Below are 18,536 nucleotides of genomic sequence, written 5' to 3'. Positions count from 1 at the left end.
TGTGGTAGACAGTTGATGTTAAACAGACACATTGTTTTGAATATCTCTATATTCATTGGAATGTATCATTCCTGAACGTTTTTCTGGAAACCTGTATGCTGGTTCTGTATTCTGGGCTGGGAGAGCAGCAGTGAGGGCAGTTGAAGCAAGTCATCCAAGGGGAGAGAAGGTGCCTGCAGAGCGGCTCCGCTTCCGCCTGGCTCTTCCCGAGGCGGAACTTCAGGCCACTCACTGTGCTTGAGAGAGAGCAGGAAGAGTCCTGTGTGTGCTATCTGGAGAGTGCTGCCTAACTAACAATAAGAGGTGACCCTGAAGGGAAGGGTGTGGACTGATACAAGGACTAATGCGGGACCAGATGCCGAATGGGTTAAAGCTTTCCCTCCCTCTGGCTGGCGCCTGCCAAAGTCGGCCAGCAGCGCCCTCGGGCCACCCCGGTTCTCCTATTGCAGTGGCGGTGGGAGGGAGCTGGAGGGCGGTGCTCGGCCCAGCTCCTCGGGCAGGCTCTCCTCCAATGGCCAGGAAGAGAGGCTTGAAGAGCACCTCCCTCCCGACTCTGCAGCAGGCTGCCTGGGCCCTCTGCTGGCGAGCCCAGCTCCCCCCACCCCACCCCCCCTGCCATCTTCCGTTGCAAAGATTTCTGGGAGCTGCATGTGGGTGACGCAGCAGCATTGTTCGCAGGCAGAGGAAGCCGCGGCTGAGCTGAAGGTCTCTGGAAGGAGCTCTGAGCGCTGCATACTGCTCCCTCTGGGTAGCCTGGACTGTCCTGCCTTATGTACTCTGGGAGATTTCACAATTTCCAATTAAATCGGATTTTCCAAGAGGCAGAAAACCTAACTCCTTCAGCACAACTTCCAATACAGGAAACAAAACAAAGACGCTGGGGAAACTTCAACCAAAAGCCTCAGCACTCCAGAGGGACGAGAAACACAAGGTCAGGCGGGCGGGCGGGCGGGCGGCAAACCCTTCCTGGTTCAGGGTGTGTTTAACTGTGGGGACTTAGGCGAAAAGGCTGAAGGACTGTCTGCTGGGCGAGTCCGAGACAATGCTTAGGTTACTTCGTGTTGGTGGAGCCGTCATTGCACTTGTTCCCTCGCCTTGTGGGATGTGCTTCTGAATTGGGTCGCTTGGCTTTTGGGAATCCATTCCCCTTCTCTGCCCAGACGTCGCTGTTCTCTTCCCCTTCCTGTGCTGTGTGGGGTGTAGGCTTGTGTTTGAATGTTCTCCTTAAAACCAGGATTCTAGATAGGCGTTAGCCTTTCTGCATTCCGCCCCCGCTCCCTGTCCCAAACCCCCTCTGGTGAAGGTTGGTGGCTTCTTTATATGGTTTCATGAAGGGCCTCAGCTGGAGTCTGTCTTTTTCCATGAAAACAGGGTGTGCTTGGTTGTATGGCCCCAGCAAAATAAGGCTTGGAAGGCAATCTGCATTTCCCTCCACACCCACACAGACCCCAGTAACTGAGTCTGTATGTGTTAACAGCCCCCCTCCTCCCACTTCCTCCCCACCCCACACAGTTTCTCCACCTACCCTGTTCCCCACAAAAATCTTGCTGGTAGCACTAGACTGCTTTTGGTGAACAGTTAGGCTCGTTTTCTACTCTTAAACAGTCAAACAGTCGCGGATCTCTCTGTGCCGTCTGTTTTGCCGAAAGTGGAAAGTCCCTATTTGTGGACAGCTCTGAGCTCTCGGGGAGAGGAAATGGGCAGAGTCCTACTCCTCAGCAGTGCGAAGTGGGGGAGGGGAGCTGTGCATTCTCTAGCACACATTTTGAATGGACCTGAAATTTTCACCCCAGGGAGATTACAGCCCATACCAGTCTTGTCCCATGAGGCACCGCACCCTGCCTCTTTACCCCCACGCAGTGTGGTACTAACAGGAGGCTCCAGAATAGGGTGCCATAGCAACTCAGAGTAAATAAAACGGCTGGAAATGAAATCAGTTTGGGGGAGGGGGAAAGGCATCTGGAGGCTTGGCAAAGGGGGATCTTCATAGGGAAGCTTCATGGGTATGAGTTAAAGGGTCTTTCTGAGTCCCAACTCTGGGATTTGGAACATGATCCTTAGGTTCAGAAAGAAAATGCTTGGTAAGGAAATGCCTCGTGCTTCAGAAAGTTTGAGTCTCTAGGCAGAGAGCCCACAAGGTTATGAGAGTGATTATTAAAGGTGGCCCAAGCATACTGACCTGTCCAGGATCAAAGTTTAGTTTTCTCTAAACAGTTAATATCCTATATTCACCTAAGGAAATCATGTCACTTGTCTTCTGGATTTGTGTTCTTTTGCTGGTGTCATTACTTTAAGACTTATGAGGTCAGAGGGATTTCATCCTGCTAGGTTTGGAATTCAGAAATTTCTGTCTATAAAACTTTAAAGGTTTCAAAATAACACTCAACCAGTGTGATTCACTTAAGTGGCAGTTTCTTACTGTGGTATTATTCCTTAAGTCATTCGAACTAGATTGGTTAAAGCCATGAGAGAACTATTGTCCCTAAGATTGTTCCTGCCCTATTTATAGGAATAAAGGCAAATAATTGACCGTGTGTGTGTGTGTGTGTGTGTGTGTGTGTGTAAGAGAGAGAGATTTAAGATTGAGATTTCTGTTATCAGCCTTAGAAGAACAGAGCCCTGGGTTGAGCTAGATATTAAGACTCTGCTGTTCATATTATTAATTCAGTATTAGCCTTTGTTGTTGTTGTTGCCATTTTGCTGACATCTGCTAATTGAAGTCAGTATTTACTATCTGGCAGTATTCATTAACTGGTATGGAAAAGTAAAAGGGTGAAGTAAAGTTTTACTGTCACATGTAGAACTATGTGACAAGAAACACTTGTCACCAGGGTAGCTAGCTAGCTGCTTCAGTGAAAGTGTCAACAGTATAGTGCAGTACACAAGAACCAGGTTGGGAACAAAGATAAAAGTTTTGACAGTATTGTACTAGTTTAAGTTTTCTCTTTCATTTTGATTTACTTGTTCTGCAGCTAGTCTATGTGAAGTGAAAATAGAAACAGCTGATTCCCTGGCCTTCCCTTGGTGCTTGTGGGGAGTGAGGCTAAGGAGTGATCTACTCTTTGTTCACTGTGCCCTCTTTTCTTCTATCCTACCCTTAGGTTTTGCTGGAGGAGCTTGCCAACAGTGATCCCAAGTTAGCCCTCACTGGAGTCCCTATAGTACAGTGGCCAAAAAGGGATAAGGTAAGAAACTATTCTTCTTGACCTTCAGGTTCTAAAGTATTTGCTGTCTGACCATTATTATTCTGGAAGAAAAAAGGACAACTAGAAGCATTTGGCATGTTAATATAAAGGGAAAATCATTCCTCAGTTTGTTCTGACTCTTAGGTCAGGGTAATTGGCTATCTTTGGAGATGACGCTCTTAACAAAACTATCAAACTAGGAGACCTGTCTCCAAGTTCGGATGCCAAGGTATGCATTTGTTCACCAGAATGGATCAGTTCCTATCCTCTGGCCCAGTGACACAATTATTTTCACAGAATGATTTAAAACTGGTTAAAATAATTACATATATATTTTAAAGGCCAGGGTGTTTCTATGTTGAATTGAGACCACATTCTCAAGTTTCCTCTTAATTTGGACTTTTCACTATCAAATTGAAAAGAGAAGATAGGAATTAACCCATTAGCTAATAAATTGTCAGTTGTGAATTTTGATGAATCTTCAGTTAGGCCCTGAATAATTTTTCCCCACATCATCCTTTGTCAAAGTTATTACATAAAAATAAGTGATTAAAAAAAAAAGTGATAGCATTCTGATCCTGATCATGAGTTTGACCCTTCTTTGGTGTTCCCAAAGCTGAAATGGCAGGGCCATCACGTTTTAGGAGTGTTTAGGTAGAATATGAAGGTATGTAGCTAAAAGATGTCTTTAAAGAACTGTCTCCTACCTAGGTGCAGGAGTCCCGTTTGGCCTCTACTTGGCCACATCGGGTTGCCTCAAAATGATTTAGTCATTTCTGAGTTATTGGAGCGTCTGCTATGTACAGGTGTTATACTTGGATTCAGAGTAATACAGAAATGAACAAGACCTGCCTCACCCTCAAGTAGTTTACTGTCTTCTTTAGGAGTATATTCTGAGTAGTAATATTCAGGATAAGGAAATGTTGGAGGGCCCCTGAAGTGACTGGTACCTAGAAAGCTCAACAGCATGAGAGAGATGTGTCTGAAGGAATAGGCAACCTTTTTTTTTAAAATATATATATTTTTATTGATGTTAAGAGAGAAAGAAAGAGGGAGAGAGAGATAGAAACCTCAATGATGAGAGAGAATCATTGATTGGCTGCCTCCTGCACGCCCCCCAGTGGGGATTGAGCCCACAACCCGGGCATGTGCCCTTGACCAGAATTGAACCTGAGACCCTTCAGTCCGCAAGCCAACTCTCTGTCCACTGAGCCAAACCAGCTAGGGTGGAATTGACATCCTTTTTTGTTAAAGGTAATAGGTAGATAATAAAGATAAATATTTTAGGTTTTGCAGGCTATACAGTCTCTGTCGCAACTTCTCAGTTCTGCCAGTGCACATAAACGCAGCCATAGACAATACGTAAGCAACTGCGCATCGTTGTGTTCTAGTAAAACTTATTTACAAAAAAAAACAGGCAGCAGGCAGATTTCTCCCTGGGCCATAGTTTGCCAAGCCATGTAATCTTCTACCTTCTCTAGTCCTTAAAGCTACCTGATATATTTGACCTCACTGCTTTCTCTTCCCAGCTTAAATTCCCCACCCGGCCAAAGGTGCGGGTTCCTACCATCCCCATCACAAAGCCTCACACTATGAAACCAGCTCCACGGTTAACACCTGTGAGGCCAGCTGCTGCCTCCCCCATAGTGTCTGGAGCCAGGCGGAGACGAGTACGATGTCGAAAGTGCAAAGCCTGTGTGCAAGGAGAGTGTGGTGTTTGCCACTACTGCAGGGACATGAAGAAGTTTGGAGGACCTGGTCGTATGAAGCAGTCCTGTGTCCTCCGGCAGTGCTTGGCAGTGAGTGACCTACTGGGTAAAGAATTTGGGGGAGGGGTGGTGGTGCCAAAGGGACTGAAATATGCATAATATAGAGTTATTGAGAGTTGGAAAGAAAAAGTTACCCTCTCTTAGCTTTCTTCACTCTGTCCCTTTTCTCCCTGGGTTGTGAAGGAACATCCAGTACTAAAACTTAGCTAGTATAATCTTTGAGCCATATCCAGTTTTCAAATGAGAGACCAGCATTTGAAGGGCAAATCACTGCTATCTGTCCCCTCCCTCTTTAAGTGGATTGGAAAGAAAGGACCCCAAGACCAGGGACAGGCTCACTGAAAATAAACTGATCTCTGTTGGTCTCTAGCTATTTGATTCCTCCCCTATCTGCTTCCTCAGCCACTTCTCTACCTGGTCTCCATGTTCCCTACGTGTTTACTATAGAGTCACAGGAACCAAATTGCCCATCTCAGTTAAAGGGAAGCTGAAATGATAAGGATCTAAGTCTGTTCTTTTCTTGGTTTCTGTCTTTGTCCTCTTGTAGCCCAGGCTGCCTCACTCAGTCACATGCTCCCTCTGTGGAGAAGTGGATCAAAATGAGGAGACACAGGACTTTGAGAAGAAACTCATGGAATGCTGTATCTGCAATGAGATTGTTCATCCTGGCTGCCTCCAGGTGAGTAGAGGCCTAAGGGGCTACTGAAGTCTCAGCTGATAGAGTGTCTCAAGAAACAGTGGAACAGAGGAAACTGGAATATGTCACAAAAACTGCCAGCATCCATATTATGGGCCATAAGCTGTGGGTCATGTAGTGATGTAACATCTACCCCTGATCCAAATATCTCTACTGTGTCAGACACTGTGCTAGGCCTTGAGGACCAGTACACAAAAAAGTCCAGATTTCTGCCCTCATGGAGCTTACATTCTGGCCTCTGGAGACTGTGTTTGGAGTCTCCAGGCCATCGTGGAACTGCCAGGTCTGATTTGGAATGTTTCATGGCTGTAAGCATCTTTGTTGCATACTTGATTCTATCGCTGGATATTAGTTCCTAAAAGTCAGTGAGAGTTGTAACATTAGCTAATAACATTTAATGAGTGCTCAGTCTGTATCAGGCTTAGTGCACACCTGAGGAGCTTTAAAAAGTAATAAGGAAGTTCAGATCCCAGAGATTGAGTCAACTCTTCTAGCCTGGACCTGGGCTGAGGCATTCAATATCTCCTACATCATTCTGATGTGCAGCTGAGATGGAGAGCTGCTGGTTTCCATGCATTCCCTTGTTTAATCTCTAAGAACTGTGTGAAGTTGGGTCTGCCTCATTTCTTTATATTTCTTTAAATCTAAAAAGCATTGGTGCTGGTACTTTTTGGTCTTCCCAGAGGTGTCAATTATGTCATGACTGCACCTGGATGACAGTGATTATAAAACACTGTTAATTATGAGAAGCAGCCCAATTTCAGAAAGATTCAAGAAAAATAGCATCTTAGAATCAATAAAATAGGATATTATCTCCACGATAATGATAATGGTAATTATGGAGCATTTATTACATGCCAGGCATTTATCTAAACACTTTACGTAATACTTAATTCATTTAATCTTCATCACAACCCTATAAGATGAGTATTGTTATTTATCCCGACTTTACATTGAGAACACTGAGCTACAGAGACTAGGCCCCTGGTCTCTGAACCCAAGCAGTCTTAACTATGCCCCACTGTTAGGATTGGGTCTGGCACCATTCCTGTGTGTTCAGTTCCTTTTTCAAAGTGGCATGAGACCCTCTGGAGTATATGTGTCAAGAGAAGAGACCCCAGACTCTTAGGAATTTCCTCATGAAGCCTAACTCTGATCAAGTAACCAAGAGTGAGGGTAGCATTTCCCTGTGGCTAATGTGAGACTAAATGGCTCTCATTCTTTCTCTTATGAGCCAATGTATTTAGAAATGGGTAACTCTTAAAGGTCCTTCCTAACCATGTGGTGGTTAGTGTTTAATAAAGGAGGCTTAAGAGACAGGCTTTTTTATTTTTTATTTTTTTGCTTTTTTTTTATTTTTTTGCTTTTTTTTATTTTTTTGCTTTTTTTTTTTTTTTGTAATGAGACAGATTTTTAACATCCCTGTCTACCTATAGATGGATGGAGAGGGGTTGCTTAACGAGGAATTGCCAAATTGCTGGGAGTGTCCCAAGTGCTACCAGGAGGACAGCTCAGAGAAAGCCCAGGTAAGGGAACTTTATCCAGATTTGCATTGTGAGAAGAAAGGAAGCATCAAGCTTAGAAGATGTTTGCCTTTGCAACTTTATTCACATGGTTTTTCTGATCCAGGGATATTTTTTTAATTTTTTTGATATTTTTTCCTTTGGTTAATTATTTTTTCTTTTGTTTGAGTTTTTATTTTTATTTTTAAATATATCTTTATTGATTTCAGAGAGGAAGGGAGAGGAAGAGCGAGACAGAAACATCAATGAGAGAGACTCACTGATTGGCTGCCTCCTGCACGCCCCACATTGGGGATTGAGTCCTCAACAGTCAAACCATGACCTCCTGGCTCATAGGTCAATGCTCAACCACTGAGCCACGCCGGCTGGGCCTTTTGTTTTGAGTTTTTAATGTTTGGTTTTGTGTTATTGAATATTGTTCCACTTGGGGTCTGCAAATGGCTGAGGTTCTTATATAATCTGGGGTCCTAGAAAAAGAGGAACCACAGCTGGGCTGTTTGAGCAGGGTTGCTGTGGAGTGAAACTTTAGCAGAGATCTGAGGCAGCTGGGAAATACAGTGGTGTGCTGGAGTTTCCAGTTAAGCAGGTTCACATTTTTGTCATCTTCACCTTTGTGCTCACAGAAAGCCTGCCCATAGGCCCAAATGTGTCCTACAGAGGCAGCCCCGCCCCCAGAGGAGACCAGCCCCATGACCTTGGCCATGAGCAGCTGTGGTTGCTGGCCCAATGGTCGCCAGTAATGTCAAAGGGCCAAAAGGACTCTAGTTACTGGGGCCGGCAAGACAAGACCTGCTAAGGGCACATGCAGAAGAGGTAGCTGGCCTAGTGTCTATCATCCGGGCCTTGGTGGTCTCTAGATGCACTGTGTAGGAGTGGAGACAAGTGTCCTTGTCTTTCTATTTCTTTCCCCCTAGGCAGTGAGTTAGTTGAGTTTTCAGTCTAAATATCTTTGAGGACAAAGATTTTTAGAGTTGACTAGTGCTAGAATTCTCCGTATTTCAAGTTCTTATACTAGGAATAGGTTTGTTTTGTTTTTTAGGGGGGTTTTTTTTGTTTGTTTTTGTTTTTAATACATATTTTTATTGATTTCAGGGAGGAAGGGAGAGTGAGTGATAGAAACATCAATGATGAGAGAGAACCACTACTAGGCTGCCTCCTGTAGGCCCCACACTGGGGATCAAAGCCACTCTAGGCATGTGCCCTGACCGGGAATTGAATAATGACCTCCTGGTTCATAGGTCAACACACAACCACTGAGTCACTCCGGCCGGGCTTGTTTGTTTTTTAATTTAATTTATTGATGAGGGAGAGAGAAAAACATTGATTTGTTGATCCACTTATTTATGCATTCACTGATTGATTCTTGCATGTGCCCTGACTGGGGATCGAATCCACAACCTTGGCACATCGGTACAATGCTTTAACAACTGAGCTACCAGGACAGCACTAGGAACAAGTTTTTATACTAGCAGATTTTACATTTGTCTTTACTGGTTGTGGTGGGTGTTTACTTCCCTGCTGTAGCAGATGGGTTGCCAGGGGCTGTATTTTAGTTTCACCTTCTGATGTATGGTAAAAGCCAACACCCAAAAGGTGGTTATTCTCTTCCAACCATAGTGCACTAAAAACGTGAGGATAAAAAGGAGGAGGATTATTGCTTCTCCTTCACGAAAATCAATCTAGTGAAACATGTTAATTAGGCTTTATCGCAACATAGCCAAGGTGGCCTCCAGAAAGGGACAAGCGGCTGGAGAGCACAGCTGGCATGGGATGAGGTTGTGTTCCTTTATGGAAGGTTGTCTTCACCCAACCTGAATTCCTCATTTCCATCCAGAGCAGATTCCTCTGGGAACAGTGTGGTCTCTCACAGAGGTTCTCATTCTCTGCTTTGTCTCGTATCTGCCCTTGGTCTCTAGGGATAGGGTGGGGTGCTGAGTGGAAGCAGCAGACTGGAGGAGGCGAGCTCAGACACTGGTGGAGCAGAAGGTCTGTTGTGTTGACTGCTCTCAGGCTTTGCATCCTAGTCCAAATGGTGAATGGAGGCCTCTTTTCTTTCACCACTAGCATCTCTTTCTTCCACCAGAAGCATCTCTTGATACTTTTCTCCATAGAAAAGCAGTGATCTGTCTTCTCTCTAGTCCCCTGACAACAACAGGGAGGCACTGATGTGGCTTTTTTGGGCCTGTTTTATAGAAGCGGAAGATGGAAGAGAGTGATGAAGAAGCTGTGCAAGCCAAAGTCCTGCGGCCCCTGCGGAGCTGTGACGAGCCCCTCACACCCCCGCCTCACTCACCCACTTCCATGCTACAGCTCATCCATGACCCGGTTTCCCCCCGGGGTATGGTGACTCGGTCATCCCCTGGGGCTGGCCCCAGCGACCACCACAGTGCCAGCCGCGATGAGCGCTTCAAACGGCGGCAGTTGCTGCGGCTACAGGCCACAGAGCGCACCATGGTACGGGAAAAGGAGAACAATCCCAGCGGCAAAAAGGAGCTGTCTGAAGTTGAGAAAGCCAAGATCCGGGGATCGTACCTCACTGTCACGCTGCAGAGGCCCACCAAAGAGCTCCACGGGACATCCATTGTGCCCAAGCTGCAGGCCATCACGGCCTCCTCTGCCAACCTTCGCCATTCCCCCCGCGTGCTAGTGCAGCACTGCCCAGCCCGAACCCCCCAGCGTGGGGATGAGGAGGGGCTGGGGGGAGAGGAAGAGGAGGAGGAGGATGAGGAGGAGGAAGATGACAGTGCAGAGGAGGGGGGTGCAGCCAGGCTGAATGGCCGGGGCAATTGGGCTCAGGATGGAGACGAAAGCTGGATGCAGCGGGAGGTCTGGATGTCTGTCTTCCGCTACCTCAGCCGCAGAGAACTTTGTGAATGTATGCGAGTGTGCAAGACGTGGTATAAATGGTGAGCAGGGATACAGGGATCAGGACTAGGGGTATGGGAGTAGGTGGCAGATTTTTCAAATGAGACAAGCATGTGATTGGCATCTGGAGGCTTGTTGGGACCTAAAAGATTAAATCAATCTAGTCTGTTCCCCAGACTGGGGTCTTGTTCAAGATGTGGGCACTTGTGTCCATGAAGGAAATTTGACCCTTTGCCTCCTCTCCCTTATCCATACTTTTCCATCTCTCTTGACTTGGCGTAGGAAACTGGTTTGGGGGATAGATCTGTAGTTTGTGCAAAAACTTCAGTCCTATGTTTCCCCGCAAGTCAGTGAAACTAGTCACTTATTTGTTGAGAGCCTCTGATGTGCCAGTCACTCTCCTGGTCTTGGAGACAGATGACACCCAATAATTGTCTGCTCAGTTACCTCTCTAATGGGAGAGGTGGGCATGGTTTTCAGAAAATTTGGAGGTGCTCACAGTTTTCTAGTTTTAATTCTTATTCCCAAAATCTGGACCAGAATTGCTTTTTCCAGCAAGCAGGGTCCAGTTTTAAAGTTTCCTGAGACTTAGTTGTCCTTAATGAGGCCAACAGTTTCTTCTCAAGTTAAACATTAAGAAACTTGGGGGGGGGGGGGTCCCTAGCGATGATGATCAAAGATTTTCATAGGACACTGATTTTCCTCAAGCTTCTGAACCCTAGGACATACCCTTCATATCTGGGTAGTTCTCAAAGATGATGCCCAAACCAGTGGCATCACCTGGGACCTCGTTAGAATGCAAGTTCTCAGGGCCCATCTCAGACCACCTAACAGAACCTCCGGGGATAGGGCCGGTCAGTCTGTTCTTAAGTCCTCCAGGAGTTCTGGTACACATTCAAGTCTGAGATCCACCGCTTTAGGTAAGCTGCTTGTTTCTGCCAGAAAAGTTTCATATGCCATTGGTGAAGTTTTTTTCAGTCTTGAAATAAAGACCCCATTCTTCACAAACACAAGCTTATTTCCCAAATCTGAATATGTGAGCTACACAAATTCTCCTAATATTTCTCTTTGTAGGGCTAGTGGGCCTGCCTGGCTCTGTCCCTTGTTTTTAGGCCAAATCACATAAGATTCCCATTATGTGCTGTCTCCCTTCTGCTGTCAGCTAGACTCTGAGCCGGGCTGAGGGAACAGGCACTGTAAAATATTAAATAGAAGCCTGCATGTGGCAGCAGTATTTGTGGCCTATGGACTAGCAGATTGCAATGGAAAGGCTGTCCTCTCAGTTCTGGTCTGGACTGGCTAGAAAATGTAGAGATAGCACTGAGGCAGAAACCCAGGGTGGGAAAGAACTCTCCAGGCCTAGTCATAAAGAGCCTCTTTTGGCTTGATACAATAGTGGACTCTTTCTAGAGCTTAAGGTAGGATGAACTGTGGATATACCTGCATCTCCAGGCAGCTGGGAGTGATTGACAAGGGAAAGAATATAGTCAGTCCTAGCTTCAGGCAGTAAGAAGTCAAGATATTTTTTTAATATTCCATCAGCGGTTCTCAACCTTTGGGTCGCGACCCCTTTGGCGGTCGAACGACCCTTTCACAGGGGTCTCCTAAGACCATACGATTCATAACAGTAGCAACATTACAGTTATGAATTAGCAACGAAAATAATTTTATGGTTGGGTCACAACATGAGGAACTGTATTTAAAGGGCCAGAAGGTTGAGAACCACTGCCTTATATGCACTTTGGTAGAAGCCGTACCATTTTAGTGCAAATGAGGGGTTATTGTTTACTGTGTTCTCAGCCCATCCAGAGTAAATCAAGGTGAACTGGTCAGGTTATCCATCATTTAATCTCTGTATGGTTGCCATAGAGGACAAGCCCTATTCTCACAGGGAAAATACAACAGGCATGATCTTGTAAGCTTGTAGAACCCATGGAGAGAGACCCTCCAGATGCCCTGCTTTTCCCAGAAGCCTCCAGCAGCCTGATGGAAGTTACTCTAACAAGGGATATGGAGTTATTGACAGCTTTTTCTCTTTCCTTCTGTCACAGGTGCTGCGACAAGAGACTTTGGACAAAAATTGACTTGAGTAGGTGTAAGGCTATTGTACCCCAAGCTCTCAGTGGTATCATCAAGAGGCAGCCAGTTAGCCTTGACCTCAGTTGGACCAACATCTCTAAAAAACAACTGACATGGCTCGTCAATAGGCTGCCAGGTGAGCAGCTCTGCCACTGTTCTTCCAGGGCCCCAGTAGTGGGCAGGGAGAGCTGCTTTGTTGGCAGCAGTGTTTTAGGGCAGCAGTCCCATACCATAGTTGCCTTTCTGCTTAGCAAGAGATTTACTCAGGGTCACCTTAACTGCTAGTCCCCAGGCACCACTCTGAACTGGCAGACCAATCACTGCACTGGACAGCGAGAAGAATGGGATCAGGTACTGCTGCCAGTGCTAAGGCTCTCCTCAGCATGGCTACTGAAGAGGGAACTTGAATAAGATGTTGCTTTGATCAGCTCCTTGTAAGGACCTATTCCAGGGGTGGGCAAACTTTTTGACTCGAGGGCCACAATGGGTTCTTAAACTGGACCGGAGGGCCGGAACAAAAGCATGGATGGAGTGTTTGTGTGAACTAATATAAATTCAAAGTAAACATCATTACATAAAAGGGTACGGTCTTTTTTTTTTTTTTTTTTTTAGTTTTATTCATTTCAAATGGGCCGTAGTTTGCCCACGGCTGACCTATTCCTTTCAGCATTTTGGGGTTTTAGAAAGACAGAAAGTCACGTTTGCATTGCTCTGGTAGGAACTAAGGAATTGGTTTTACCACCAAAGCTAATAAAGGAGAGTGCTCATAGGAATCTTTGAGCTGGATTACTAGGATAAGATAAGGACATAGTCTCTCTCTCTCATTAGACTGGAAATCCATTTACCTTAGTCAGATCAGCTGCTAGTAAAGGCTTTGGATGTGCTGATAGAGTATATATTATTGCATATGTATTTTCTTCCATTGCAGGACTGAAAGACCTTCTCCTAGCCGGCTGTTCCTGGTCTGCAGTCTCTGCCCTCAGCACCTCCAGCTGCCCCCTTCTCAGGACCCTTGATCTTCGGTGGGCAGTAGGAATCAAGGACCCTCAAATTCGGGACTTGCTGACTCCACCTGCTGATAAACCAGGTATGCTCTGTGCCTGACTTTTCTGTGCTCGTCTTTCAACATACTTTGTATGTAGCTTTATCTTTCAGTATACTTCATCTTCAAAAGCAAAGGTAGTCTCAGAAATGACACTGTGCAGATTGAGAACAGCATGATAGAGTGTATACAAGTACAGGTTAATGATTTAGAACCAGACAACTACCTGCAAACAAAGGAGTAAGCCATTTTGTTGGTCAATGGCATTTGGGGTCCAGAAAGTATAAAGCCTAAGGAAGTCTGGGAAGGCTTCCGGGTTGAGGTGGATCATTAAGAACTATTTGTATGAGATGATCTAGAAAAGCATAGGAGTGTGGGAAAGGTAGGGGTATTCTGCACATACTCTTTTGATGTGTAAGGCATATTCCAGCAGCTGGGAAGGAAGAAAACGTGTCTGGTTTCCTAGAAAATGGCCCCCACACACTGCTTTCTGAAGGCAGGGCTGGGTGTGGGCAGTTCTGCGTATTCCCTGCAAGGGGACCTGGCCTGTGAAGTTGCCTGCAGGTTTGGAGCTAGAATAGAGTTAAGAGTTTTAGTCTAGGCCCGTGATCGGCAAACTGCGGCTCGCAAGCCACATGCGGCTCTTAGGCCCCTTGAGTGTGGCTCTTCCTAAGCCTTAGGAGTACCCTAATTAAGTTAATAACAATGTACCTACCTATATAGTTTAAGTTTAAAAAATTTGGCTCTCAAAAGAAATTTCAATCGTTATACTGTTGATATTTGGCTCTGTTGACTAATGAGTTTGCCAACCACTGATCTAGGCTCTTTTCTTGCTTGCGTAGGTCAGGACAATCGCAGCAAGCTCCGGAACATGACTGACTTCCGGCTGGCAGGCCTTGACATCACAGATGCCACGCTTCGCCTCATCATTCGCCACATGCCCCTCCTGTCTCGACTCGACCTCAGTCACTGCAGCCACCTGACAGATCAGTCCTCCAATCTACTCACTGCTGTCGGGTCTTCCACTCGTTACTCCCTCACAGAGCTCAATATGGCAGGTATGCTGCTGCAGTGTTTCATGGCAAACTGCCCCATGCCTCCTGGAAGTCCCAGCCCTTCCTGGAGCTTGACTGAAAGAACTTGGGTCTGTTGACTAAACTTGTGTTAACTTGTTTCCTCACAACTGGACGGAGATGGATTTCTATCCCTTTTTTAACTGATGGGTGGCCAACGCCTAGAGTAATTGTCAGGTGCCTAAGAGCACAGCCACCACCCAGCTGTAGTTTGGTCAACCTTAAAATGCAGGGAGTGAGATAGCAGGGGGCTTTCAGAGGCCACAGTGATGATGGCCCTTCTGATCCCTGAGCCAGATAGTTACGGGACAAAGAGGGCTTTGGTTTAACATTTTGAAGGGAAGAGCTGGGGAATTGAGCTACAGAGGCAAGCTCCTGTGGCCATGTGTACATACATTTGTCCTTATAGTCACTTTCCCCACAGGTTGCAATAAATTGACAGACCAGACCCTGATCTACCTACGGCGCATCGCCAATGTCACCTTGATCGACCTTCGAGGATGCAAGCAGATCACTCGAAAAGCCTGCGAGCACTTCATCTCAGACTTGTCCATCAACAGTCTCTACTGCCTGTCTGACGAGAAGCTGATACAGAAGATCAGCTAAGACACACTTGGCCCAGACTGAACAGGAAACCAATCTTCCCTGACTTCCCAGCCAGGAGAGCTTCTCTCCCTGACCCTGCACAGGCTCTGAGGCCAGCGTCACACTCCCTCTCTGCTCTCCTGTCCTTTGAGCCCTTCCCCTATAGGCGGGGCAGAGAGTGCGGTGGACACCAGGCTTACCTGCCTGCTCTTCTCCCTAAGGAAAAGGGAGTAGCAAATTGATCTAAGGGAAAAGCATAGGCTGTGTGCTGTCGAGGTGCCAGCTCACCTGCACGCTTGCCGCCTGCCTGCCAGGAGGCCAAGCTCTCAGTTGGGTCGTCTGTGCAACTATCATCTGCGCTAGGCCCTGGGGCCCTCCTCCCCATCCATGGTCCCCAGCAGTGCCTGGTTCTAAGCAAACTCCCAGGGAGGAAAGCAGCCCTGTCTCCATGGCCAGGTTCTCCTTTTGGTGCCCAGTGTCTCTCCTCTGTCACACTCTCCCGGCTTATACAGGAGGGGCCAGCAGCCCCAGGAATGCCAGACCCATACAGATCACACTGGTGCTGTTGAGGTGTCTAAGACCTCATCTGTGTCTGTCCTCCCCTCTCCTCCAGTTAGCTTGATCCTGTCCGATGCACCATGTCAGTTCACTTAATGAGGCTACCCCACCCTGGACTTTCCTGCCCGTCTCTATGAGGTCCTGAGGTCCTTGTTGCACTTATTGGGGTTGAGGCTCTTCAGAGGAGCTGGAACTGTATCCCAGGGACACCCCCATTTTATTGCTTTCTAAGCAGATTCTGAGACAGGCACCATCTCCTTGTTCCCACTCCTTTAGCCTCCCACTGCCCTTTTCCATATCTTTATTCCTGCCTGAATAGGGCTTTCCTAGGATGCAGGTCCTCAAAGGGAGCAGCCTGTCTGCCCCTGCTGCGGGGAACAGAGATCTGGGCCAGGTTCCCACCTGCCTTCCAGCAGGCACTAGGCCTCTAGTGTAGTGTAATCCCCAGAGCCCAGACCTGTGTTTAGTCCCAGTGGCTCACTGATCTGGCACCATTGGGAGGAGGGGGAGCTCCTGCTTAGAAGCCAGTCACCTGCCCTCTGCGGCCCTGGAAGGGGGTGTGCATGTGCCTCTGTGTGTGTGGCTGAGTGTATTACGCGTGTGTGTGGGGAGGAAAGGAGTGGAGCATGGTGTCTCCCACTTTACCTCCCTGTGTCAAGCCCCATCAGCTGCCCCCTTTTTCTTTGCATTGAACGGCCTGTCCAAAGATCCTCTCTCTAGGGCAGCAGAGAGCTTTTTGCACTTTAAAAAAAAAAAAAGAAAGAAAGGTCGGAATTTCTTTTGGGTCAATATTGAAATGTGTGAGGAGATGCTCAATAGCAGCAGCCTGTGGCAAGAGCTTATAAGTAATAGATGCGGATTTGCACTCTGCTCTCCCTCCAGAAGGACAGTGATAGCACAACCTTGCCCACCTCCTCGTCCTCCAGCCCCATCCCTTCCTGGCCCCTTTCTGCATCCCAGTCTCAGGCTCTTCTGAAACTCTATGGGGGAGGGCAAGGAGCCCAGGCACCTTGAGGAGAGACGCCAACTGCACCCTTGCCACTTCCAAAGCAATAGAGGCAGAGGGGCCCCCTCTTTGCCGCCTAGCCCAGCTTTGACCCTGGCATTGACTGGCCTAAGAGAAAACTGGGTCCTGGTAGGAGGGGATAGCATGGTGTGTTTCTTCCAATCTGCTGATTCTCTTGGCTGCACCTTAAAAACAGCAGTCTGCTCCCATGACCCTCTACCCCTTCCATTGGTCTCCAGGCCCAGTGACCTGGGGCTAAAACTTTGAGGAAACGCCAGTGACTTATTCCAGAGTGCCTCAGTTAGGGGAACTTCTCTGTAAAGAACCCTGGGTATTGAGCAAAAACCTTATTAATATTGTTAATGATCTATAATTGGAAGCTTCCTGCCTTTTTTGGTTGCTCCTGTGGAAAATACTGAAAAGATTGTTTTGTTGTCTTTTTATAAAAGGGGAGGTGGAGAGACCCCTTCAGAGCAGGGATTGTGCCGGGAGAGTGCCTCTGACTTTGGGACATTTCATCCACAGAAATTTCCAAGCTGATGGTTTGTTTTGGGTTTTGGTTTGTATTTTTGTTTGTTTTGGGTTTGGAAAAATAAGCATTTTTACCGTGCACGTAATTGGTCAGCAGAAAAAGGAACCCAGGAGTGGCAGCAGATGGACCTATGCCCTTGCTGGGGTTTCCTTTTCTCTGGGACTGTGAGGGGGGAAATGGTTTTCAGAGGTATGGGATGGTCCACGTGGAGGAAAGAAATGTTTCTGTTTGGGGACAGAGGAACCCCGGAGTTCCATCGCATTTCCTGCAATCTGCTCTTAGATACCTGCCTTGCCAGGAGAGCCTGCCCTCAGACCACAGGACCACACACCCTGCCTCCATCTTTCCAAGCACCGGGGCGAAAAACCACAAAGGAAAGGAAGAAAATTTATATATATATATATATATATAATATAAAATCACTTGGTGATTAAAAAAATAACTGCTCCATAAATAAAACTCCTAAAGTCACTATGTTTAAAGGGTTTGGTTGTGTTTTTTGTTTTTTCAGAGAAATATTGTAAATATATATTTTTTGTTGCTGATTTAGTCTGTCTCCAATGTTGTGCTAAAAATTTAAATTAAATGTAAGCATTAAGGGGACAAGTCATGCTATATCTCAGTTGACACATTGGGTTATTTTGGGCCAGGGAAAGAGGGAAGCTAGTTGGACTTTTGTTTTCTAAACGTTCTCCACTATTGGTTTTAGAGAAAGCAAGGACATCTTTCTTCTGATACGCGGGAATGGGAGATATTTGTGTAATAAAAATTTTAAAAAACAAAAAAAGAAATAGCTTCCAATGGGAAAATTTTGATTTGGTTTTTTTTTTTAAGGCTTTAAAAACAACAACAACAAACAAAACCTTTCCTGCCTTGGTGGGTGTGGGTGTGGGTGTGGGTGTGGGTGTGGGTGTGTATGCGCACATGCACGCGTGTGCATGAGAGAATGAGTCAGAAGGCTTTCATGTTAGAGGCCAAGGCCAAGGGTTGCCTGCTTCACTCCTCTGGGCAGAAGCAGCTTCTAAAACACATTTTATTTCATCGAACTTTTTAACGGATGTGAAAATTTCAGTACAAGGATACCTGTTCCCCTACATGCGCATACACCCCACCCACTGCATTGCTTAGAGTGGTTCTGTAGTCATGGAGGAGAGCTACCCCTGTGGTGCTCACCTGAGACAGGAAACCCTGGGATTTCTAATCTTGGCATCTCTGGAGAGCTGTTAGGCCAGCCTCCATCCACTGCTGCTGCAGAGCCAGCCCCTCAAGGACAGTGCCTCCTGCAGGTCACTGAACAAGGTCTGGGCCAGACAGGCTACAGTCGGCATTTGTCCCACCACACCCCTACCGCTTCTCACTTGGCTTGTTGGGAACAAGCTTCCAGCCTTTAGACGAGTGTGCGAGGTGTTGCCAGCAGACTGCCCCCGCACCTTGGTGGCAGCCTCTCAGGAGAGCTGGGATCCCACCGGCTCCTGAGGCTTTCACCACCACCTGCCCGGAGCTGGGGGAGCTGCCCACCTATTCCCCAAGCTGACAGCTAAGGACCACCTCCAGTTCTGCACAGTTAGTAAAGGATGGGGCCTTGCACGATGGGCTGCTTTCATGTCTGTTTCCTGAGGATG

At 46.8% G+C, this 18,536-nt stretch overlaps 1 protein-coding gene across 5 annotated transcripts in view; it reads left to right on the top strand.

The window, feature by feature from the left end:
* Positions 1 to 17,701, top strand: part of KDM2A (lysine demethylase 2A) — an 85,665-nt gene extending 67,964 nt beyond the window's left edge. For 4 of the 5 annotated variants that reach the window (XM_023743835.1, XM_006102509.3, XM_006102510.3 and 1 more), the window contains 9 exons: positions 3,102 to 3,185; positions 4,715 to 4,984; positions 5,502 to 5,633; positions 7,088 to 7,177; positions 9,368 to 10,080; positions 12,091 to 12,254; positions 13,047 to 13,205; positions 14,003 to 14,218; positions 14,658 to 17,701. In XM_023743835.1, the coding sequence (XP_023599603.1) occupies positions 3,102 to 3,185; positions 4,715 to 4,984; positions 5,502 to 5,633; positions 7,088 to 7,177; positions 9,368 to 10,080; positions 12,091 to 12,254; positions 13,047 to 13,205; positions 14,003 to 14,218; positions 14,658 to 14,839 (2,010 nt within the window). In that variant the 3' untranslated portion in view covers positions 14,840 to 17,701. The remainder of the gene's footprint in view (positions 1 to 3,101; positions 3,186 to 4,714; positions 4,985 to 5,501; positions 5,634 to 7,087; positions 7,178 to 9,367; positions 10,081 to 12,090; positions 12,255 to 13,046; positions 13,206 to 14,002; positions 14,219 to 14,657) is intronic. The other variant, XM_006102511.3, reaches the window with a different exon arrangement.
* The last annotated feature ends 835 nt before the right edge of the window (positions 17,702 to 18,536 follow it).

Source organism: Myotis lucifugus, unplaced genomic scaffold (genome assembly GCF_000147115.1).
Source record: "Myotis lucifugus unplaced genomic scaffold, Myoluc2.0 scaffold_415, whole genome shotgun sequence".
In the NCBI taxonomy this organism is placed as follows: Eukaryota; Metazoa; Chordata; class Mammalia; order Chiroptera; family Vespertilionidae; genus Myotis; species Myotis lucifugus.
This window is presented reverse-complemented; position numbering and strand designations above follow the sequence as displayed.